The 23,283-nt window shown below is 55.3% G+C and overlaps 1 protein-coding gene across 6 annotated transcripts in view; it reads right to left on the bottom strand.

The window, feature by feature from the left end:
* Positions 1 to 438: 438 nt before the first annotated feature.
* DPP9 (dipeptidyl peptidase 9) overlaps positions 439 to 23,283 on the bottom strand; it is a 36,343-nt gene continuing 13,498 nt past the window's right edge. For 4 of the 6 annotated variants that reach the window (XM_045831192.1, XM_045831191.1, XM_045831190.1 and 1 more), the window contains 15 exons: positions 22,665 to 22,778; positions 20,701 to 20,829; positions 19,294 to 19,355; positions 17,950 to 18,050; positions 16,546 to 16,723; positions 16,192 to 16,354; positions 13,686 to 13,765; positions 10,847 to 10,999; positions 10,296 to 10,431; positions 8,511 to 8,656; positions 7,482 to 7,628; positions 6,553 to 6,705; positions 5,711 to 5,853; positions 4,353 to 4,464; positions 439 to 1,543 (listed from right to left, as the gene is read on the bottom strand). In XM_045831192.1, the coding sequence (XP_045687148.1) occupies positions 1,433 to 1,543; positions 4,353 to 4,464; positions 5,711 to 5,853; positions 6,553 to 6,705; positions 7,482 to 7,628; positions 8,511 to 8,656; positions 10,296 to 10,431; positions 10,847 to 10,999; positions 13,686 to 13,765; positions 16,192 to 16,354; positions 16,546 to 16,723; positions 17,950 to 18,050; positions 19,294 to 19,355; positions 20,701 to 20,829; positions 22,665 to 22,778 (1,928 nt within the window). In that variant the 3' untranslated portion in view covers positions 439 to 1,432. Of the gene's footprint in view, positions 1,544 to 4,352; positions 4,465 to 5,710; positions 5,854 to 6,301; positions 6,437 to 6,552; positions 6,706 to 7,481; positions 7,629 to 8,510; positions 8,657 to 10,295; positions 10,432 to 10,846; positions 11,000 to 13,685; positions 13,766 to 16,191; positions 16,355 to 16,545; positions 16,724 to 17,949; positions 18,051 to 19,293; positions 19,356 to 20,700; positions 20,830 to 22,664; positions 22,779 to 23,283 lie in introns of those variants that run through there. The other 2 variants (XM_045831195.1, XM_045831196.1) reach the window with 2 other exon arrangements.

The raw sequence follows: 23,283 nt of genomic DNA, 5'->3' as shown, positions 1-23,283 counted from the left end.
GGCCTCTGCTATGGGGACGAACATAAAAAGGGGGTCTCTGGACCTCTGGACCATGGAGTCAAGTCTCTGGACAAGCACAGCTGCAAGAGGAAGTCATGGTGGCCCACGGCTGAGTGCCGGAAGGACGCTGCACCTCAGGTGTTGTCGCCCTAGGAAAGGGTGGCAGACAGTATAGGCCGCCTGCCACACCCTATGCTGGTCCTCAAGTGATACATCAGGACAGAGGGGACTGTCCCCTCTGGGCCACTCTGATGAGGAGTGGGGCTTCTTCCAGCCAGAGCACAGTGCCTCTCCCCCTTTCATGCCAAGTGCCCAGGACTGACTGCAAAGATCATCATGCCTTTGGCTCCATCACCACCTGGACTCTGCACACTCAGAAAGGCTGCACCCCACCCCCACCCCCAGGACTCAGAAGGAACTGTGGGCAGGGGGCAGTGCTTCCATCTGGAATCGTTTAATGAGACTACTTCTTACACGCATAATTATAAAAGAATAAGAATTGACAAAAATATTTTCTTTCCATAATATGTAGAGGTGGTTTGTTTCTGGTGGGTTTTTTTTTCCTCTTTCTTCTTCTTTTTTGCCCACCCCTGGCAGAACTCTTGGCAGGGAGGGAAAGGAAGGAGTAAAGATAACCCTGAGGCGGGGATGGTTCCACTCCCAACCCCGGAAACCGGTCTGTGCAGGCCCGGCAGACGTGTGGCCGGAGGGCTGGGAAGTGGGCACCAGCCACCAGGCAGCAGAGACGGAAGCTGGACGAGTTCGGAGCCTACCTGAAGCTGGGGAGGCGGGCCCAGGAGGGTGGCCCTGTACCACGTACATCGCTCACACCTGCCGGCCACCACTCCCCACTCTGGGCTTCGAGAGAGGTGGGGCTCCCCAAGTACTGACTGGGCTGAAGCCCATTGCTCAGCGGCAGACCCCAATTCTAGATTTAGGCACCCCTTGCTTTCTGTCTTTTAAATAATTATGAAAAACGTCCCCAAAACAAAACACAAATAGGAAGTGGGGCAGGTGGGGAGAAAAGGCAATCGCATGCTTCTGTGCTGGGTGCGGCAGTGGGTCAGGGCCCAGGAGGCAGACCCAGCCTCTCCAGTGGCCAGAAGAGCTCAGGCCTCCCGCTCCCAGACAACGGGAAGAGGAGAGGATGGCTTTAGGAAGTGCCTCGTGGATGTCGGCCTTGTCTTTCTGTCTTGGCAACCAAGAAGCAGCAGGCAAAGAATCCAGGAGCATTTTAAAAAATGAAAGGCGTCGGGATGTGAAGGCGGTGGCTCTTGGGCCTGGGGCGGTTCAGCGGGGGCTGAGAAGAGGGCACTGCAGGGTTGGTGGCTGTGAGGCCACTCGTTCCTTCCCGCCTGGTCCCCCTGGTGGTGGTGGCGGCGGCAGTGAAGCCACTTGTGCTCTAAATGTGCAGCTGAGTGCGCGTGGGCCCTCAGAGGTATTCCTGTAGAAAGTGCAGCAGCGTGACTTCATAGTGCTCGCCGGACTCGGGGCAGCGGATGCTGTGTCTCTCATTGGGGTAGATCTGGGCAGAGAAGGAGGGCTGGTGACACCAAGGGACCCTGCTGGAGTTGCAGGCCTACCCCTGCACCCTGGAGCCCCTCCCTCTTTCTGGTTCAGAGCACCCCCCCGGGCGGGCAGCTGTGCCACCATCCCCTCCAGGTGGAGACAGAAGAGCACAAGCCCTGGAGCTGACAAAACTGATTCCAGTCCTGCCCGCTGCCAGTCAGCCTGCTGTGTAACTGGGCAAGTGACTGTCTCTCTGACTGCAGTCACCCCCTTGAAAATGGGGCAAAGAATTTGGACCTTGCAGGATCTTTGTGAGGGTCACTAAAACACAGAGCACTTGCACATATGAAAGACTTAAGGAATGGTACTGCCACTCCGTCCCCAAACCTAAGGAGGTGCAATGAACCCATGTCAGTGGAGGGGCAGAACTTCAAACCTCGGGACCTATTTGCACTTTACCAAAAGGCCACCTCTGGACTGCACACAGAAAGGCTCCCAGCTCGGCCTCCTGCCAGGCTTTGCCAATTGATTCCTGGGCCCTCTCACCACTGCAAAGGGAGTCATCCCCAGAGAGAGGCAGCAACCTGCTAGTGCCAAGGGCCACACCCATGGAACTACCCAGTCCCTGAGACCTGGCTGAAGTGATGTCCCAGGTAGACCAGCGACAGGAGCACAGGTCTTGCTTCTGGCCCCATTCCCACACTCCAATAGCTCCTGGATGGGCCCTGGGGGTTCATGGAATAATCGTGAACCTGCTCCAGACTCTCCCAAAGCATGTGGCTGGCACTAGGCCCAGAAGGCCTGCTCCTCACCTCTTTCTGCTAGTGAGATGGGTTTCTGAACTAAACTATTCCTCTCTCGAGGCCCATGGCAATTGCCCTATCCCATGACTGGAGATGCATCCGACCACCCAGAATTCTCCCCTCCTCCACTCCTGCCTTCTTTACTCCATCCCTGGATGAATCGTCAGTCTGATCAGACTGACCCCAGCTCAGAGCTCTGCAAGAACTTGCCAGACTGACATCAAGACTCAGCCTCTTGGGTCTTGCAGTCTCACAGGCACCACTGCTTTCCTGCCTGGGGCACCAGGAACGCTCAGCACAGACCCTGCTGCCATCGTCCCTTCATACCACCTTGACTGTGGCTGCCGGGCTGCTTCTCCATCCTCCAGGGCTGTGAGGGCAGGGAGCGCGTCTGTCTGGCTCCCCACCATGCTCCCGGCCTGAGCCCAGGGAATGGCACAGGACAGCTGTGATGCGTGAACAAACTGGGCTGCCGGCTGCCAGTCCAACTGTTTCAGGGTGTCTGAACCAGGAGGGGGGTTGCTATCTTCCTCAGGGGGCGCCCTGTTCCCATCCCCATAGAGTGTGCAATCTCAACTTTGGAAATCTCCCCGGGAGGCGGGGCTCAGGAAAAACCCCACGTGCTAAGTGCTTTCCTGGGGAGAGCCCATTTGACCCTCACAGCCTCCCTGGAAGGAAGGGGCCCCCTTGCCCATTCCACAGATGAGGACATGAGGCTTGAGGTTAGCAGACCTGCCACCTTGGAGGGAGATGGCACAGCTGCCTCAGGAGGGCACAGCTGCCTCAGCTGCCTGCCTCATGATTTCGAGTTTTCAGTTCAGAGGGACACTTGAGGGTCTATTCTGGTCCTGCCTGACTTTTGCCCTGACCTGCAGCTGACCTGACCTGACATGCTCTGGCTTGTTGGCGAGAAGCAGAGGCAGGTGCGGACAGGGCTGCTGAGAGGCACTCCAACGGCTCTTCACCCCACAGAAGCTCTGCCCGCCTCCCTCCTGCCACGTCTGGCAAGTGTGTGCCCAGTCACAGGTCCCTAAAGCCAGTGCCTCCTGCTCTGTGACCCTCAGTTACGGCGTTTCCAACAGGACAGAGCGAGCACATGGAGTCAGGAAGCAGAAAGACATTGTGACAGCAGGATGTGGTAAAATCTGTCCCTCTCTCCCCCAGAAGAGCTCCACAGTCCACCAAGCCTCTTGCTTCTGACTATTGACCCCGTTCCCGTTGGGACAGCTGACCGTGTGGCTTATGTCCCATGGGCCCTCGCCTACAGGTGCTAGAAGGGTGCTGGTCCCTGGCAGGAACAGTCACAGTCCTGCTCCCAGACCCAGACACCTCCCCTCATCTTTAGAACAAATTCCAGGCAAGGGTCTGCCCCTCACCCAAGACCCACCCCCTTGATGCTGAAGTCTAGCCCCCCACCAAGGCCCCACCCCTTACTACTAAAGCCTACCCCTCTCCCAATACCCACTCTTCACCTGAGGCCCTAGCCAGCTGGGCCTGCCCCATCCCCAACTCCTCTCCCACTTATCCCACCAGCCACCCTAGTTTCCTGTCCCTGACCTGCTTCCTCCACCTAGCTCCCTGGGTCTGGTGTCCTCCACACCTGCCCCGACCCCCAGGGCCTAGCTGACTCCTGCTCAGTCTTTAGTGCCCTTAAGTGTCACCTCCTCAGGGAATTCTTCTCTGACACCCCGTTCAAGGTGACACCCACCTAGATGCTTCCAGAACACCAGACAGTTCCTCCAAAGCAAATCTCTTCATTTAAAATAAAACCTATGCCTGTGTGATAATCTGGTAGCAATGACCTCACTCCAGCAGGCCCTGGGTCGGGAGGACTCTGGCCGTGTTCCCAGCACTGAGGGCAGCAAAGACCAACCCATGACTGCTGAATGAAGCACGAATAAAGGCTGGATACAGGGAGCACTGAAGTGGGCAGTGCAGGGTGACCACAGATGCCCTGGAAGAGGTGGCAAGTGTACCCGGATCACCCTGCCCACCCTGCCAGGTCCTGGGATGGGCCTAAAATGTCCAGGAGCCACCCACCTGGAGCTGGTAAGGTTTTCCGGCTCGAATCAGCTGGGAGACGAGAAAATTGGTGTGGAAAAAGTGCACGTTCTCATCTAGGAAGCCGTGTAGGATGAGCAGGCGGTTGGGCCTGGAAGACAAAATGGGGTGACGGTCTGGGCCGGGACCCTCCTCTCCTGCCCCGAGGCAGTTAGTCCCAGAGTCCCCTGCCAGCCCAGGGGCAGCAAGGACAAAAGCAAGAGAAGGTGGTGGAACTGGAAGTGGCAGGGGGCACAACTGGTGGGTTGAGAAGACCTCCTCACTTCCTCCAGACAAGGAGGGGAGAAGGGTGCTCTCAGTTGTGTGTACAGTGCCCTGAGGTACAGCAAAGCTTTTAGGGCAATGCTGCCCCAAGGTACTCTGGGATGACGGAATGTTCTAGACCTGCCCAGCCATAAAATCACCATCAACACCACGCATGGCTATTGAGCACGTGAAATGTGGGAAGAGTGGCCAAAGAACTGTAATTTTTAAAATTTTGATTTTAGAAAGTAATTTATGGAGATGAAATTCATATAACTTCAAGTTAACTTGTTTGGAAGTGAACACTTGGTGCATTCACAAGGTCCTACAACCATTACCTCTATGTAGATCCAGAACACTCCATCGCCCCAAAGCAGAAGCCCATGCCCATCAGTGGTCACTCCCATCCCCTGGCAACCAGCGATCTGTCTCCAGGGATTTATTATTGCAATGGATGTGAGTGAATGCGAACTTAAATTTAAGCAGGGGGTTCCAAGCTGGGCTGCACGTTGGTGCCCCCAGGGAGTCCGGGCCACACTCCAGACGAAGAGCAGCTTCACTGCGGGGGGGGGGGGAGCGGGGGGTGGTGGCCCGGGTCGGTGTAAGGTAACGGGAATCAGCATGAAAGACACAGGAGCCCGGCACATATTCAGATAGAGCCAGAGCAGAACGTGGCAACATTGACTTCTTTCCACCAGAAAAGGAGATGCCAATGCCAAAAGCATGACCCGAGACATCGGGGCTGGTCCCATCGAGCTGATGTTGCAAACACATGTCAAAACCAGCAAGACAGAGGCTGCTCAGGCTGCAGACCAATTGATAGGTCCATGGTGGGCGATGTGCTTCAGTAGTGAGGGCAGCCCACATGTGCAGTGGTACAAATCTAGAACCTTCTTCCAGCCTTCTGAAGGCAGGGCCAGGGGCCGCCTCCCAGAGCACACAGGTGCCCACTTCCTGGGAGAGCAGAGAGGAGACAGGGCTGTGGTGCGGCAGGCATGTGAGGCTCGAGCAGAGGAGCGGAAGCCACAGGAGTGCAGTGTCAGAGCCGGGGGGCCTTGGTGATTCGGAGCTTCCAGGGCAGGTGGGAGCCTTACTCATTGGGCAGCTTCTCCACGTGCAGGGCCACAGACCCCGCCTCATAGCCGAGCTGGTTATTCTCCGGGATATCCATGTAGCGTTCCGTGTAACCTGTGTCGTAGGCCATCCAGACTGTGACCGGGGCACCTGCGATGGCCACCTGAGGGCCACAGTGGATGGAGAGTGCAGAAGTGGGTGTGGGGAGAGGCAGAGAGGTGGAAAGGCGGGGGGGTGGGGGGAGAGGGAGAGGGAGAGAGGGGGGGAGAGAGAGGGAGAGGGAGAGGGAGAGAGAGAGAGAGAGAGAGAGAGAGAGGGAGCACATGGGTCAGGCTCCGGGAGCCCTTGCTCAGCCGGCTGTCCCAGGGCCTCCCCCGGAGGGCATGCATACGGGGGTGGGGGCTAGCAGGGAGGGGCCCTCGGACCGTGTGTCCCCGTGGACCGTGCGCTGTTGAGGGAGGGCTAATTGAATGGGCATGTCGAGGCCAGATCGGCCCCTCCCTGGTCCCACTGCCTCTCTGCCTCCTCCTCCTCATCGCCGCCCCGCGGTGCCCGGACAGTGCCGCCGGCCTGGGGGCCCCTCCCCCGATGCTCTTCACACCATGCCCCACCTCTGCCCATCCGAGGCCGGGGTCCCAGGCTCAGCCTCCCACAGAAAGCTGCTGGCGGGGTTTTGTGCAGCCGGACGCCATCCTGGGGTCAGCAGTGGCGGGCAATGAGGAGGGGGGCTCGGCCCCGTGGGGCTGCTGCAGGGAGAAACAGCCACGTGGCAAAGCCCCTGCCAAGATGCCTCCCCTGGGGGCTCCAAGGGACACAGGTGGGCACTGGTAGACAAGAGGGAGCGGTTGGGGGTGGGACCCACCTTGAACACTTGGGGCTTGTGGATCAGTCCCATGAGCGAGAGGAAGCCTCCGTAGGACCAGCCATGGATGGCCACCCGGCTCAGGTCAATGAAGCCGTACTTCTCAGCCACGAACTGCAGGCCTTCCACCTGGTCCTCAATCTCCACCTGGCCCTGGGGGACGAGGCCGGGAACCTCTCAGGGGCCTCCTCTGGGTGTGCGCCCTGCTGCCCCACCTCTGTCCCTGCAGGGGGTCCTGTCCCTCCCAGATCAGAGCAGCTTTCTGGAAGGCATCCTCTTCTCCAAGCCCTGTTTACGCTCTGCCTGACCACTGGGGCAGCGGTCAGAGAGGCCCAGCACCACCTGCCCTGCAACCTCCCAGCTCAGTGACTCTGAGGAAGTCACATCCCATCTGGGCCTCAGTTTTTGCATCCCCAAGACAAGGATGTTAACTTAAGTAGGACCCATTCTACAGTGAGTGAGAGATGGTGAGTGTCCCATTTCAGAGGTCTGGCACATAGCAGGGCTCAGTGAACAGTTGGTGCCCTCACTGTCATCATCTCCACCAACATTCTCCTCCTCCTCACCATCATCACCACCATCACCACCACCATCACCGTGAGCTCCACTCCCACAGACACCAGTCCCTGTCGGGCCCAGCCTTTGGCACCTCCCGCCACCCGGCCTGTGCTGACACGTCTGGCTGTGTCTGGTCTCCGGCAACAGGCGGAACAGTGTACACCTGTCTCTCACGGGGTGAAGCTCAGGGTTGAGCAGCAGAGCAGATGTTCCCCCTGGTTCTGAAATGCCGCTCCATTTATGCCTGGCATCCTGGCCAGGACAGTCCTTGAAGGTGGTGCCCCGGAGCCACCCCAAACCCCGAGCCAACAAAACGAAGATCTCCCTTCACCACACAGGAAGGGTCCAGAGAGACTGGGAAGAGAAGTTACCATTTGGTTTTTCAGAGCCCCTTCGAACCGAAGCCCTCGCTGACATGAGCCCCTGCCATCAATCACAACCACGGCGTAGCCCAGGGACGCCAGCGTGTTGAGCCGCAAATACTTGATTCCCTTGAAGGAGTTATTGACCAACTGTACCTGTGAGGGAAGGCAAAGAGAAAACATGGGGCTTCGTCTTACAGCCTAATCAAGGCCTCTGTTCTCTATAGTGAAGGCTGTGAACGGCCCAGAAGGGCTCTGGAAGGGGGCAGGGGAAGATGGGAGCTGCAGCAGGCCTTGCGCCTAGAATGTGGTGTAGAGAGGGAGGCCCCAGTAGAGCTCTCTTCTCAGCTAGGCCCTCCCTGGAGCCTTCTCTTATTTCATCAGCTACTTTCTGCATCTTGTATACCCCTCAGTTATCTCTAAAAAGGAGGCATAAAAACTGGTAGGGGGAGCGGCTGGTGGCAGCAGATTCTGCCACCAGACGCTTCTCCGAGGAACTTGATTTAAACCAGCTCCTTGCTTTGGCACTTGTCATTCTGTGTGTGTGTTGGTTGGGAGAGCGTTCTTGGCACTGCAGAGTGTACAGAGCATCCCTGGCCTCCACCCACCGATGCCAGGAGTGCTTCCCCAAGTTGTTACAACTACATATGTCCCCAGACATCGTCCAGTGTCCCCTGGGGGAAAGAACACTCCCAAGTGAGAACTACTGTCTTAGATGGACCTGCCGGCCTGGCCTTGTCTCCTTCTTAGGGAACTGGGCCCAGGGCTCAGGCCACCTCTCTCCCTATGCTGGGGACAGTGGACCACTACTGGGCAGGTGGCCCAAATGAACACGTGGGGGTGAGGGAGACGTCCCAAAGGGACAGGAAACATAAGAGGGTGAGGAGGGGTGGGTGGTCATTAGGGAGGATAAAGTGTACGAAAGCCAGAGGCAGAAGATCGAGGGACTCCAGAACCCAGGGTGGTCAGTGGGGATGGGGTGGGGCACCCGAGTCCTGGCATGGAAGGAGAGGGTGTAGAGAGCCAGCCAGCACCCACCTGAGGACCTCCGTACACAAATAGGACGGTGGGGTGCTTCTTCCCTGGCTGTACAGCATGTGGCTTGTAGATCATGCCGTAGAGCCGCACGTCAGACCGCGTGTGGAAGTCGAAGATTTCCGGGGGCACGTAATCAGGGGGGCAGCCTGCAGAGACAGAGAAGCCGTGGCTACTCAGGCAGGAGCCCACAGCTGGCCAACACCCACACCCCACTGCCTGGCTCCCACCCACTGAGGCTGGGTTGGAGGTACCCTGCTCCAGCAGCCCGACGCTGCTTTCCCCCATAGAGGTAATGACACTTCTGGGATTTGACTAATAGCCAATTTCATGGTTTGCTCCTGATTTTTAGAATCACTTTCATTTTGGCAAAGTAACACTGGTGTTTGGATCATGATGGCAAAGAAAGGTCTTTCTCTACGATAATTTTATTCAGGTAAATAGGTTGCAGACTTAAAAGTTAAATAAGTAGGTGGTGATGTAGTTCAGGGGTTGTCGAAGGTATTCTGGAAAGGGGTAGAGAGTGCTTTGGGCTTTAAGTGCTGAGGAGGGATCTGCCCATGGTTGGCCAACCTCTCATACAGGATGCCTACAGACAGGCCTGCAGACCCAGAGCTTGGCATTAAGATGCTCAAGTTCCTACCACTGCTCCCCGCTGCTGTGCAAGACCCGTTCCCATCTGTACAACCAGGGCCGAAGGTCCTGCTCCGTCACGTCCATGGTGACATGAGGAGTCAGACTGAGTTACTGGGTGGAGAGGCTTCGCATCTACCGAGGTTCCAGGGGGTGATGATATAATGGGGTGCTTTTAACCCAGAGAAGACTCTACAAATGCCAGGGCTCCTTATTTCCTGAAACACCGGGAAATCTAGAAAGTGGCAGGGCTGGGGTCAGGGAACAGAGTCCTTCCCAGGGAGAGATTCTTGTGTATTCCAAGGGTTTGATTTTCATCCCAAGAATGAGTGTTGCACGATTTTATACATAAAGGAACATTTTAGGGAGACGAGCTGACTTGCCCATGGCTCTGCAGCCAGAACTGGAACCCGGGGTTACCCCAGCTGAGTCCGGGCCGCCCTTCAGGCTCCTGGACAAACGGACACACTACCTCCTGTTTCCTGAGGCTCCTCTAGAGATGGACTCCTGGGCTTCTCCCACCAAGGCTTAGGAGTGTCTGCCCTGCGTCCCTAGAGACAGCGTCCCCCAAGGAGAGGGACGCCCTCTACAGCAGGGGTGTCCAACTCATTTTCACCGGGGGCTACCACATCAGCCTCGAAGTTGCCTTCAAAGGGCTGAATGAAATTTTAGAACTGTATAAATGTAACTACTCCTTAACAGTTAAGTGAGAACTCGGTGCTGCCACAGGGTAGAAATGAGGTGCTAGGCCAAATGAAACAAGGCGGAGGGCCGGATTTGGCCCGCAGGCCTTGTTTGCCACCTGTGCTCTATGGGGACCCCCTGTCAGGCAGTCAGGTCCTGAACTGAGTCTGCTCTGTGAGGCCTTGACTGCAGTGCAGAAATGAGAGACTGTCCCAGGTGGAAGGGCCCAAAGGATAGTTGGGGCTGGTGGTCATGTTCAACAATGAGCTCTTGGGGCTGCTGGGAGGGGCTGGGTGCTGAGCAGGCCTTGCAGGCAGGGCTTTGGGCATGCTTGCTGCCTCAGACCCTCGAGGACAACCTCCTCTCACCACTGTTATTTAATGGGACCCCATCCCATTTTATAGACGGGCAAGCTGAGACTCCCAAGAGGAAGGACTGGGTCAAAGCTCCGGGGGGTCTGGGGTTACTCACTGGCCGCCTCCATCATGCTGGCCCAGAACTGAGGCTGCTTGTGTAGAGGGTCGTCCTCGGGGCCGCTCAGCTTATAGACGTGCACACAGGGTGGTGTGCCCACGCTGCTGTAGTGGCTGATGAACATGTCGAAATTCTGTGGGTAGGACAGGGGCACTGAGCACCTCTCCCCACTTCTGATTCTGTGCCCTTTGCCCCATCACCCGCCAACCTTCACTGAACATTTACCATCTTTACCCTCAGTGAATGCTCATTTAAACCTCAAAACTCCACCCACACGGGGTGGCTGCTATTACCATCACCCCTATTTTGCAGATAAGCAAACTGAGGCCAAGAGGAATCCATCCCCTGGCCAAGAGCCCCATATGGGCAGACCCAGATCCTTCTGACGCTAGAGCCCACTCATCTCTCTGGTTCTACCAAGTGTTTGCCTTGGATGGGGAGTTGCCCTATGCTTGGCTACTACCAGATGTTCTAGAATGTTCCAAGAGGCTAAGGGCAGGTGCAGGGATGGTGCCATTGAGTGCACCAGGGCTCAGGGGAGTGCCCACCTGGCTCATGGAGCAGCTGTGCGAGAAGCCGGGCGTGGTGAGGCGCACGATCTCGCTGGCTGACTCATAGCTGACCACATAGAGGTGGTGCTCCAGGGGTGTGTCCTTTGTGCCTTGAAAGTATACCAGCTTCGTCTCCTCGTTGACCCAGATCTGTGGGGACACCGGGGATCCTTATGATGCTGCCCCATGCTTCCCGTGCCTGCCTTCCCATGGCCCCCGCCCCTCTCCCTGTCCCCACAGGGAGGGCCCAGTGTTCTGTGAACAAGGGACTTGTTATCCCCCAAGTTGGCTACAGAAGTGTCTGAGAGAGACACCCTTCTCGGACCCTGTGGAGCAGGAGGCAATCCCAATCTGGCTGGGCTGACTGCACGTCCTGAGGCGACTTAGGATCAGAAGCCTGGACAGTTACCCTGGGTGTGCCCAGAACCTTTGGGTGGGAGCTGAGGGCCAGTGTCTTGGACAGAGGCTGAGGGAGGGGCCATCCTGGGCCCAAGGACCTGCCAGGCCCAGGCCCTGGTCCCAGGCGGGTTCAGCCCACCTCTGACCCAGATGAATGGGGTTAAGAGGTGGCACTCCCTGTCCCGCCTATTTGCTGGCAGAACCCCCACCAGGCCCTGTGTGGTTCTGCAGTGATGTCCACAGGAGCGGAGGAAAAAGCCCTGCTTGACGATGAGAAGAGGCACTGTCTTTCAGGGCAGACCTGGCAGCAGGGAGATAGAACACTTGAAGAGGCGAGTCCTCTGCCCTGGCCACCCAGCCCTGGGAAGTGCTCCCAAGGGTTCCACCCAGGAGGAGACTTTGAAATGGGAGGACAAAGATGTTCACCTGTTCTTAAGACTAAGGAAAGGTGACAAGTTGAATGTCCAGAAAGGTGGGATTTTTTTCTTACAATTATGGCACAATTCTCTGGGTCCACAAACAAACTGTATTTTCTAAAAAACCTCTAGAAATCCCCTAAGACAACATGTGCAAATAGGAAAGGTCTGCGGGGTTTCCCTCTCTGGGCATTTCCGTGGAGGGCAGGCCACTGCAGGGTCCAGGGGGAGCACTGAAAGGGATTCCAACTTGAGTCTCATCTAGAATGATTCAGTTATTATAACAAACACCGATGCATTTGTTGTTAGCATACTTTTTAAATAAAGGTTTTCTAGAAATAGAGGATGTTGTTGGAAAACTCAGACCACACAGAGTTAAGAGCCGGTTTTGTCTCAGGGACGATGTGACCAGGTGCAGAAGTGGGGAAGTACCGGTAGGCACTCTCAGACCCAGGACCCACTAGGGCCACTGTCTTTCTGGAGGGGTGCTGAAACAGGCTGGGGCACATGGCCTCAGGCAGGAATGTGGGAGAGCCACTCCTTCCTTTTTTTAATTTTTAAAATGCTACTGCTTTGTTTTTTCATTTCTGGGTAAAAAGATAAGGTACGCCAAGGGTGAAAAGTTCCAGTGACAGAGAAAGGTGATGATGTGGGCTTGTGTGTGTGCCAGACGCCATGTGTGCCAAGGGCTTCTAACTGCTTTACAGCAGGGTCCTTACCCAGGGTGATTCTGCCCCCAGGGGACACCTGGCCATGTCTGGGGGCACCTGTGGTTGTCAGGACTGGGAATACTCCTAGCGGAAGCCAGGGATGCTGCTCAATGCCCTGCAGGGCCCAGGACCCCCTTGCAGAGAATCATCTGGCCCCGATGCCAGCAGTGACGAGGGGCAGAGACTGGCTGTCAGGATGAAAGAATCAGAGCTACTAAATGGTCCCATTTCACAGATGAGGAAACTGAGTCTTAGTACCCAGCTACTAAGGGGCAGGGCTAGGCTATGAGCTGGGGGTGAGGGAGGCAACACCTTCAGCAAAACTGGCTGCAACCACAGCACAGCCACTAAGAGTAAGCGACTGCCCTTTAACCTTTGCACCCAACCTCTGGCCTGCTCTCCTCACACACAGAGATTTGAATGTGAAATCTGATAATGCCAGGACTATGCTCCACGGCTTTACACTTTTGCTTCTTTCCCAAGAATGTGCAGTGATGTCTGTACAAGTGGGTCACACGGCATTCTGTCAGGAGTGGTCACATTACAGTCAAGCGGTCGTCTACGGAGCCTGGACCCACCCGTGCACTCCTGGATCGCTCACTCGAGCATTTACTGGCTGCTCTTTCTCGCCATGCGAAGAGCACTGAGCAGCTCACACGTGTGCCAACACCTCTAAGTCTGTCTTTGGTCCCAGAGGCATCTATGATGGTGTGAGGTAGAGGCAGGGAGTCTGATTACAGGGGCCTCTGCAAAACCTGGAATTTTGTAGACCTGGACCCCAGTGAAGACCCTTCAGCCAGAGGCAAAGGCTTGCCACGTTTTTATGATGGTGCGTTTGGGGGAATGGAAGGTACATTTCTGGGCTTCCCTGTGGCCGCATTCTCGGTTCCCAAAACTCTCTGTGGGGAGGCGTTGGGGTGGGCCCTGGTCAGAAGCTGCAGAACATTCCCATGGTGGGCACTCCAACTATCCCACAAACTGTTCTTCCAGGGACAAGTGGTTTCACGGATCGGAAGGAGACAACCGAAAGCTCCAGGTGGCCGTGAGAATGGATCAGGCCCCACCCACCAGGATCCAATAACAGATGCTTAGAGCAGGCCCTGCACCCTGGACCCAGGGTGTTTTCAGCTGGCCAGAACCACAGTCCCCGAGGCCCTGGGCATGTGGGAACTGAGGAGGGAGCAGAGTGGGAGGGGTGTGTGGCCAGGTGGGGGCAGGGCGAGCCACAAGCACAGAAGGTCTGGACAGGGACCAGGTGTGTGTGTGCGCGCGAGCATGTGCATGTATAAGTGTGCATGGAGACACTGGTACCTTGGAGCCGTGCCTGGCCAAAACCTCCCATTCACCGCTGGTCAGCGCAATCTCCTCTTTGATGGGACACTTAAATTCATCTGGAAGGAAGGAAAGGAAAGGAGGTGAAGGGGGCCCTAGGAACCTGTGATGGGGACACAAAGCACCGAGACCAAATTTCACCACAGCAGACTTATTCTGGAGCCCACATTTTCCAGGCTGGCCCCCACCAACTGGCCAAATGCCAGTCTATAGCCTCTGTGTCCTAGGCCAGCCCTGCCCTTCCTCAATTTTCCTGCCACCCCTGAGGCCACTCGCTGAGGCATGGGCTATGGCTCAGCTGGCTAGACCCCTGCCTTGCTCCTGGCCATTCTGAGCCCTGGGCTACCCTCTCAAGAGGTTCTTGAGTCTTCCTTGGCCATCCAGATTCAAGCCCATGCTTCTGTTGGCCCAGAGGGTCCTGCCAACCACACATGCTGGGCCGAGTCTGACAGGACAGTATACTTCACTTGCCACTGTCACTCCATCCCTGTCCCTCATGTGTCCCTCCAGGTTCCTGGCCTTGCTCCCACTTTACCAGGACACATTGATGTTGCTTTTAAGGTTCTGAAGTGAATGAGGCCAGCCTTCTCATCTGTTCAATTGCCATCAAGCAGGTGAGAGACACGTGACAGGTAGGGCAATATGGGGACGCAGTTGGCCCCTCCCCCTCCCAAGGCTGATGGGAAAATGGGTGTGCCTAGCTCCAAAGCAGAAGGTCTCATGAGAGGCACTTGCTGCAAGCTCCACTCAACTACCAACAGGTAAAATCTGAGCATTCAGCCCATTTCAAGAGGCAGAAATGAGAACTTTTCAAGTATATTTCCCAAGGCTAGGTGGGGTCAGTTAAGTCAACATACAAACCAAAAAGTGGAAACACCCATGAGCCAAAGAAAACTCCCCTTAGAGATGGCTCTGCTGGCCTGTGATAGCCGAGTTACACCCCGGGTGACAATGCCCTCAGACAGGAGTCACTCCTCAGCCCCTCGTAGCTTGTGGCTTCGCTTGTTCTTGACACTTGGGCTCCCCTCAGCTCCTGGCCCCCTGAACACACCCTCACTTAGGTCTCTGTCCCGTGACGGTGGCTGCCGGCGGCTCCTTTGTGGGCCCTACCTCTAACCTGTGGGGCAACCCTGGGGGGACTCGGTGCCAGGAAACACTGGGTGCCATCTGGAAACACCTATGGTTGTCACAACTGGGGGGTGGGTGGGGATCAGGGATGCCGCTCAACCCTCCAGAGTGCCCAGGACAACCCCCAAAGAGAGGGACCCAGCCCTGGTGTTGGCAGTTTCCAGGGGTAAGCCCAGCTCCAAGCCAGAGGAGCCCCAGCTCACCTCTCGGCCACTCCGTCCCGCCCTTCCTGAGGCTGGGATGCCGTCCGAGTGAGAGGACGGCCACACTCCCACCGCAAGTATGTGTGCGTTCTGCTCCCCCCAGCTCCGAGCACACAAGCCCGCCGCGCTGCACCCCCACTGCTGAGCACTTCACCTTGAACATGCCCAAAACCCACCTCTGGAGTTTTCCCTCCCAAAACTGTCCCTTTCAGTCTTTCCACCTCAGACTAGAACTCCAATAATCTTCCAAGTGTCTGTGCCTTCCTCCATCTGTCTCCACATCCAAAACCCACCGGCAAACTGTGTCTGCCCGGTGGTCAAAGTGCATCCAGAATTGAATCACCGGGGTCAGCCTCACCGTCCAACTCCAGTCCTTGTGCCTTCTTGCCCCTGAGGCTACACTCCATGCAGCAAACCCAGGAATCATTTTAAGCTGGTACAGATCACTGGCAAAAGCTCAAGACCTCCCCAAAACTCACGAGGCCCCGCACGACCTGCCCATTTCCTCCCTGCCCCTCGTTCACTCTGCTCCAGTCACCCAGGCCTCCTTGCTGTTCCCCTAACATGCTGGGCATGGTCCTGCCCCAGGACCCTTGCACGGGCTGCTCCTGGGCCTGGAGTGCTCTGTGTGGCTGCCTTCGCCACCCCTACCATGTCCTCCAGGTCTCTGCTGCATGGCCCATTATCCAGGGACGCCCTCCTGACCAACCATTCTAGAAAGCTCCTCCCTCTCTAACCTCTTACCCTGCTGCACTTCCCTGCTCATGCTCATCACTCCTGGGCAGCGTCATTCACTGTTTTTGTGTGACTCCTCAACTCTGCTGTCATGGCACAAAACCTCCACAGAGGTCACGTAAATGAAGGGGGATGACCAGGTGCCACTAAAACTTTACGGAAATAGGCAGTGAGCTGGAACTGACCTGTGGCTGTAAATTGCCAACCCCTGGTATGAGCAGGGCCTGGCACCTGGTGGGTGCTAATAACCAGTGCTGACTGATGAACGACAGCTAGCTGTGACAGCCCCACCAGGCCATGAATAACGTGCGCCAGAGGCTAGCTTCGCTGTCGCAGGCGGCTCGGCCAAAGGGTGGGATCCAGGAGCAAACGGCGCATGGAACCTTGATGAGCACTACCGTCGCTCAGACTTTGCTCACCTTCCCCGGGGCTGAGGGGCTCACTCCAGTCGTAGCCACTGGGCTGTAACACGGCGGTGACCTTGTATAAGTGGCAGAAGCCGGTCTTGCTTTCGTTGGCGCGGATGAAGCAGAGCTCGTCCTCACCCTCTGATTGGGGGAAGGGATAGAAGATGTCATGAACCTGTCAGGGCAGAAGAGAGAAGGTGCGTCAGGAGTGGGGGCACGCCCCACAGGGTAAGGTGGGGCTCTGACGGCTGGCTGGGTTTAGAGGCACACACGGTCTCTCTACTCCCTGGCCGGGGGAGGCCTGCCTGAGCTCGCTTCTCCATGCAGAGGACCCAGGCTGCAAACCCAGCACCTTCCCACCCTTACGTTGATCCACACGCTGGTGACCTCCTCGTACACCACGTACGGCTGGACATTCCTGGGCACGGCTCTGGCGAAGGCCACGTGCTGCTCCTCGTCCTCAGTGGTGGGGATGAACAGGGCCGGGGGCAGGAGGACAAGCTGAAGCCGCTGCTGGGGCCGGTCCAGGAGCATGGCCCAAGCACTGAGGGGATGCAAGAGAAGGCAGGGGCCTCAGGGGCCAGCAGAGGGAGGCCAGTGACTATCGCTGCCCACCGCCCCTTGGTCAACCTTGCCAATGCCTGACAGTGCAGCCCTGTAATACGCAAAGGTTTCGGGCTGGCACGTGTGCTCAGGGGAAGACAGGAGTGCTGACAGGACCCCACAACCTGCCTTCTGGAAACGTCTCACATCATTTAATCTTAGAGTAGTGTTTTGAGATGCCATAATTCCTGCCAAATCCTCACCCACATGCATCATCCTTGATTGCATACTTTGCTGTAACTTGACAGTTTTTAACTTAAATTTATTTTAAATGGGGACCTATCAGTATTCTAGGTGGAAAGGCAGCATCTCAACATCAACAGGGAACAACTAAAACCAAATCACAGAGCAACAGGTCAGGGATGGGAGGTTCCAGAGGGAGCCTGCACCCTCACCAGGTGCTGGGCCTAGCCGTGCTGTCGTGAAGGGGGTCCAGTGAGCATCTGGAGTGGGGAAAGCACACCCTTTTGGTTGGCACGTCAGGATTTCAACCCTGTGGCCACCAGTGTCCTTTATAACTATTTAAGACTGCCCTCACAATGCGAAAGCGGCTGTAGACAAGCTATGATGAATGAGTGTGGCCCTGTGCCAATAAAACTTTATACACGCCAAAATACGTATTCCGTATCATGTCTGTGTGTGATAAAATATTCTTCTTCTTCTTTTTTTTTTAAATACTTTATTTATTTATTTTTAGAGAGGGAAGGGAGGGGGAGAGAGAGAGAGAGAGAGAGAGAGAGAGAGAAACATCAATGCGGTTGCTGGGGGTTATGGCCTGCAACCCAGGAATGTACCCTGGCTGGGAATCGAACTTGGGACACTTTGGTCCCCAGCCCGCGCTCAATCCACTGAGCTACACCAGCCAGGGCAAATATTATTATTCTTTAGAGCACCCCCCAATAACTTAAAAATTAAAAAAAACCATTCCCTGGCTCCTGGACCTCACAAGAAAAGGAGGATGGTGAGGACTCAGCCCTTGGGTTGTGCTTTAGGGCCTGGTCAGAGATGCTTGTCCCTGATGTCAGCAGAAGGGCTAGAAAGCAAGTGAAACAAGAATCCTCCTTTTTTGGGACTCCGTGGTTCTTACGATAGGGCACAAGGGGGAGGGAGTGGCCCGCCCAGGCTTCTGAATGTAAATGGCGCACAGCCTATCAGACGGAGACTCACTATTTGCCGTCCCGGGTCCACCCGGCCCTGGCGATGTACTCCACCTTCGGGAAGAGCATGCCGAAGGGCTGCACCAGCTCCTTCTCTTGGGTCGAGACGATCTAAAGGGAAAACAGAGTTGGGTCACACTCCGGCACAATCACGTGCTACCCAGGAGTAGACAGCCACTGTTAGGGCACACTGTGTCCCCCTCAAATCCGTATCTTGCAGTCCTCATCCCGGTACCTCAGAATGGGGCCTTATTTGGACATAAAGCAGCTGCGGACGTGATTGGTTATGATGAGGTCATACAGGAGTAGGACCACCCAATCCAACAGGACTAGCGTTCTCGTAAAAGAGGAAACGTGGGCACAGGCAGGGTGCCTCGTGACGAGAAACAGGAAGGATGAGGCCTGGAACAGGTCCTTTCTCACAGCCTCAGGAGAAACAGCCCGGCCAGCACCTCGATTTCGGACTTTTAGCCTCTGCAGCTGTGAGAATATATACTTCTGCTGTTTAAGCCACCCAGTCTGCGGGACTTTGCTATGACAGCCTATTGACAGCACCCCAAGGGTTCTAGTGTGGACTATCACCGCAGTGCCAGGTGGCCTTGAGCAAGACAGCCTCTGGACATCACAGCCTCCTGGAGCCTAAATGGGGCTGGCATGGCATCTCCCCAGGGGGATGTAGGGTAGGTGGAAAAAAGGCAGGTAGAGCCTTGGCATGGCCCACAACCCAGCAGCCAGCCCCCCACACCCCCGAGCTGCCTGTTCAGTTGGTATAACCCATGCCACTGCAGGAGCTGTTCGTCTGACAGAGCCAGGGACTGTTTCAAACAAAGCCACCTAGAGTGGATCTGTGTCAATCTGCAAGAATACTCTGTCAACAGTGAAGGAGGGGTTTAGTTAGGACCTAACTGTGCCCGAAATGAAAAAGACTCCTAAATTACAAATATAAGTGTATTTTATTGCACACTTTTTTGGAAATATTGCACAAGAATGTATTTTGGCAAAAATACGCAAGGGCTTCCTCAGCTGGTCTAAACTCTGACCTCTGAGGTGTGGTGCCAGTGCCCTGCCCCCACAGCCCCTCTCAGACACCTCCTGACTATGGAGGCCTGAGCAACAACTCCCCAGGCGATGAGGAGCTCTTGCATTTGAGTGAGGTGCAGGACAACAGGGGCAGCAGGGCCCAGCCTGGAAGCAGGGCTCTGGGCAGTGCCATTTTGCATTCAGCTGGAGCACCTCCCCCTACAGCAGGGCGAGCAGCCTGCTGATGCCGCCCAACTATCCACCCAGATCACAATACACACCCCAGCCCCTCTTCATGTCTAGAAGCTTCTCTGGGGTTCGCCGGCCCCTTTACCTTGCCCTGACTGTCAGTCTGAAACTCGGCCAGCTTCAAGGCGATCTTGGGATTCTTGCTACCTACAGAAATGAAAGTGAGGTGAGCCCAGAGCGTGTTGCCCATATAGGGTGAGAGCAGGTATTTGGGTGGAGGGTACAGGGTGACACCTACAGAAAGGTGACAGCTGGTGTGGAGGGAGGGGAGGAAGGGTATCCAAAAGTTTCTCCACGGGCACATCACCCTCTCTTGTCCAGGTACAAGTCCTGGACTTTCTGACTTTGGCCCAGGACCTCCTTCCAGATAGTGACACAGCAAACTCTATGCTGATGGGGGGTCGTGGGGGACACATACCCAAGGAAGACACCTGCCTGCATCTGGAGAGCTTGACATCTGGCTGTGAAATGGGGTACGTCCATAATAAAACCACCAACACTGCAGAAAGGTGGTGCACACCCCGTGTAACACAGCTGGGGCCCCACCCACTGGGAAGAGAGTGGCTTATTGACTGGGATGACTCAGATGTGCATCTGGAGGTGGGATTTGGTTCAGGCTCCAGTTACTTCTATGCTAGGTCTCAACTTTGGCACGCAGGGCTCCAGCACTCCAGGCAGGGGTGTCCACGAGCCTCGGTGTTCTCTCACTCATCAGACGGGTAGGGTGAGACTGACTTTTCCCATCTGCACTGGGACTGGGAAGATCCTCTAGGAAGGTTCCATCTAGCCTTGCACACAGTAGGTGCTCACTGCTGTTAGTGAGAACAACTCTTTCATTTGCTTCCATGGAGGGGGCAAACAAGAGGCCCGCAGGCTGGACCTGGCCCGCTGTGTATTTTATGTTCAGCTAAGTATTTTTAAATAATTTGAGTAATATTTAAGAATAGGGCCCTGGCTAGTGTAGCTCAGTGGATTAAGCACAGGCTGCAAACCAAAGGGTCACCAGTTCAATTCCCAGTCAGAGCACATGCCTGGGTTGTGGGCCAGGTCCCCAGTAGGGGGTGCGTGAGAGGGAATCACACATTGATGTTTCTCTCCCTCTCTTTCTCCCTCCCTCTCTCTCATAATAAATAAATAAATAAAATAAAATAAATAAATCAATAACCTTGATTTATCATTAAAAAAAAAAAGAATGGGGTAACTTCTCAAGTGATTCTGGATTTCCAGTTTCTCTTGAGAAACAGGGAAACTTGAGTCTGTCTTCTCACAAGGTGGTGAGTGCCTGAGGTGTCCTAGGATGGGGCGCACACGCCTTCACAACCTCCCCTGGCTTCTTCTGTCTCCTGGGCCCCGAGGCGGTGCCAGCCCTGCTCTTGTTCCCAGCCTGGCCTGCTTCTCTAGGTGCTGTGGGCCCGTCCCAGTTGGTGCCTCGCCTTGCTCTGTGGGGCCTCGGACCACTGCTCAGCCACCCAAACCTGTCCTGGACACTCACCTGTGCGGGGGTATCGGTACGAGTCTGTCTTCCTTTCTTCCAGCGCAGGAGACGGAACATGAATGACCTCCACCTCAGACTCATCAACTTCCTCGTATAGGATTCGCAGTGTCTTGTGGCCTTCTGAACCTGGGTGGGGGGCAGGGGACACTGGTGAAGGTGCCAGGAGTCTCACCCCATCTGGTACATATGAAGGACTCGCCTCCGCCACGGATCGGCCCAGACGAGAGCATGAGCCTTGGGGCTAGGACCCTGGGATCTGCCCTTTACTAGACCTTTAGCCAGTTGAGGCTCCTCTTGGGACCTCCATTTCCTTACCAGCACAGTGGGGACAAGAACTGAGCTATTCCCAGAACAAAATGGCATGGGAGGTGGCCATGTGGAATGTCTGTGAGCTACATTATGTGTGCCCCCTGCCAGATCCCTATGTTGAAGCCCTCATCCCCAGGACCACAGAATGTGACTGTATTCATAAACGGGGTCTTTAAAGAGGTAATTAAGGTAAAACAAGGCCATTACAGAGGGCCCTAATGACTGATGTCCTCATAGGAAGAGATTAGAACACAGACACACACAGAAAAAGAGGTATCTACAAACCAAGGAGAGAGAGCCAAGGTGTTTGACACCTTGAACTTGGACTTGCAGCCTGCAGCACTGAGACAATAAACACCTGTTGTCTCAGCCCTCAGTCTGTGGGAGTTGGTTCAGCCATCCAAGCTGATTAACCCACGGCTCAAGAACTACAATGAGGATCGTTGTGGGAATAAGTAAATCGCTGGGCGGTAACAGCTCAGAAAGGAGCATGCTGACCGGCAGTGCTGAAGCCACAGGGACAGAGCCCATGGCCATTCCTCCCTCAACAAGGAAGGTACTGAGAAGGTTCTCCATCCTCTGCGCTCTGTGCCCTCAGCCAGGGCTTACTGTGGACAGACCAAAGATGTCCCCAGAAACACCCGTGGTCCACAGCTACTTTATGGGTGGAGCACCGGAAGCCTGAGAGGCTGAGTGGCTGGCTTGAGGCCATGTGGTTTGGGAGTGGTTCAGACTCGGGTGTGACAACCACAGCCGTCTCCAGACACTGTGGAATGTCCCCTAAAGGCAGACTAACCCCAGCTGAGAACCACTGATATATTCCCAGATCACCGACCAGGACGTGTATATAGAGATGTTCATTGGAGTATTGCGTATGATACCAAAATAAAACCAAAACCCACAACTGGAGTCAACCAAAGTGTCCATGTGGGACTAGTTCAATAAACCATGGCACATTCACACTCCAGGGTCGACTATAGTCATTAAAGAGTTCTCAGCCCTGGCTGGTGTAGCTCAATGGACTAAGTGCTGGTCCTGGTCTGTGAACCAAAGGGTCGCTGGTTCAATTCCCAGCCAGGGCACATGCCTGGGTTGTGGGCCAGGTCCCCAGTGGGGGGCACACATGAGAGGCAACCACACATTGATGTTTCTCTCCTTCTCTCTCTAAAAATAAATAAATAAAATCTTAAAAAAAAAAAGAATTCTCTGTGTGCTGACTGCAATGGACTGGATGTTGTATCCCCCCAACCTAAGAATCAAATATTAGTGGCATTACATCATGGGCCCTTTGGGAGGTGATTCAGTCAGGAGGGTGGAGCTCTCATGGGTGACATTAGTGTCCTTATAAAAGAGAGCCCACCACATGAGGACACAGCAAGAAGATGCCATCTATGAGTCAGAAAGTGGTTCTCACCAGACCCCAAACTTCTGGTGCCTTGATCTTGGACTTCTAGCCTCCAGAACCATGAGGAGTAAGTGTTTGCTGTTCATAAGCCCCTCAAACTGTGGTACTGATAGACTGAGACACTGATATCAATAGAAAGGTTGCTGAGGTTTCTTTTAAGTGAAAAGTGCAAAGAGCAGAGAAGCATTTATATTCTATTAATATAAGTTCATAGAAGCCTTTTGTAAAAAAATGGAAAGGGACCTACCTTCCCAAGAGGCTGTGGGACACCACCAGTAGCCTGTGAATCGGTCGAATTCTTCCTGGATGACGAAGGTGGCCACACCTGCAGATTTGGGGTCTTCGAGAACACTGGATAAGCCTGGAGAGGGAGAAAGCAGGATGAGAGATGAGAAGTCCAGTTTAAAGCAGGTTCCTCGCCTCAGCACCGCTAACACTGGGGTCGGCACATTCTCTGCGTGGGCTATCCTAGGCACTGCGGGGTGTTGAGCAGCATCCCTGAATCCTCACCCATTTGGTGCCAGGAGCACCCTGACCCAGCTATGACAACTAAAAGTATCCCTGGGCATGGCCAGTGTCTGAGTTGCCCCTGGTGAGCCGCTAGGGTTTAGAGCAAGGGTAGGACAGGGAGGCAGGTCTGAGGCCATGCCGGGTGCCGAGTTCCACGGGCATCTGCAAAGGGGAAGGTTACTTCCAGTGAGGAGGGGCGTGAGGGAAAATTTATGGAGCAGGTAAGATCTGAGCTTGCCCCCATGGAATCAGACAGGAGAGTCAGGGTGCAGGGGCCAAGTGGGCCAAGGTACAATGTGCCTGGTGGGAGAAGCCACAGTGCCACTCAGGAGGGTAGGCTGTGAGAGCAGGGTCCA

This window comes from Phyllostomus hastatus, unplaced genomic scaffold (genome assembly GCF_019186645.2).
Source record: "Phyllostomus hastatus isolate PE091 unplaced genomic scaffold, TTU_PhHast_1.1 phas_contig_159, whole genome shotgun sequence".
NCBI lineage: Eukaryota > Metazoa > Chordata > Mammalia > Chiroptera > Phyllostomidae > Phyllostomus > Phyllostomus hastatus.
This window is presented reverse-complemented; position numbering and strand designations above follow the sequence as displayed.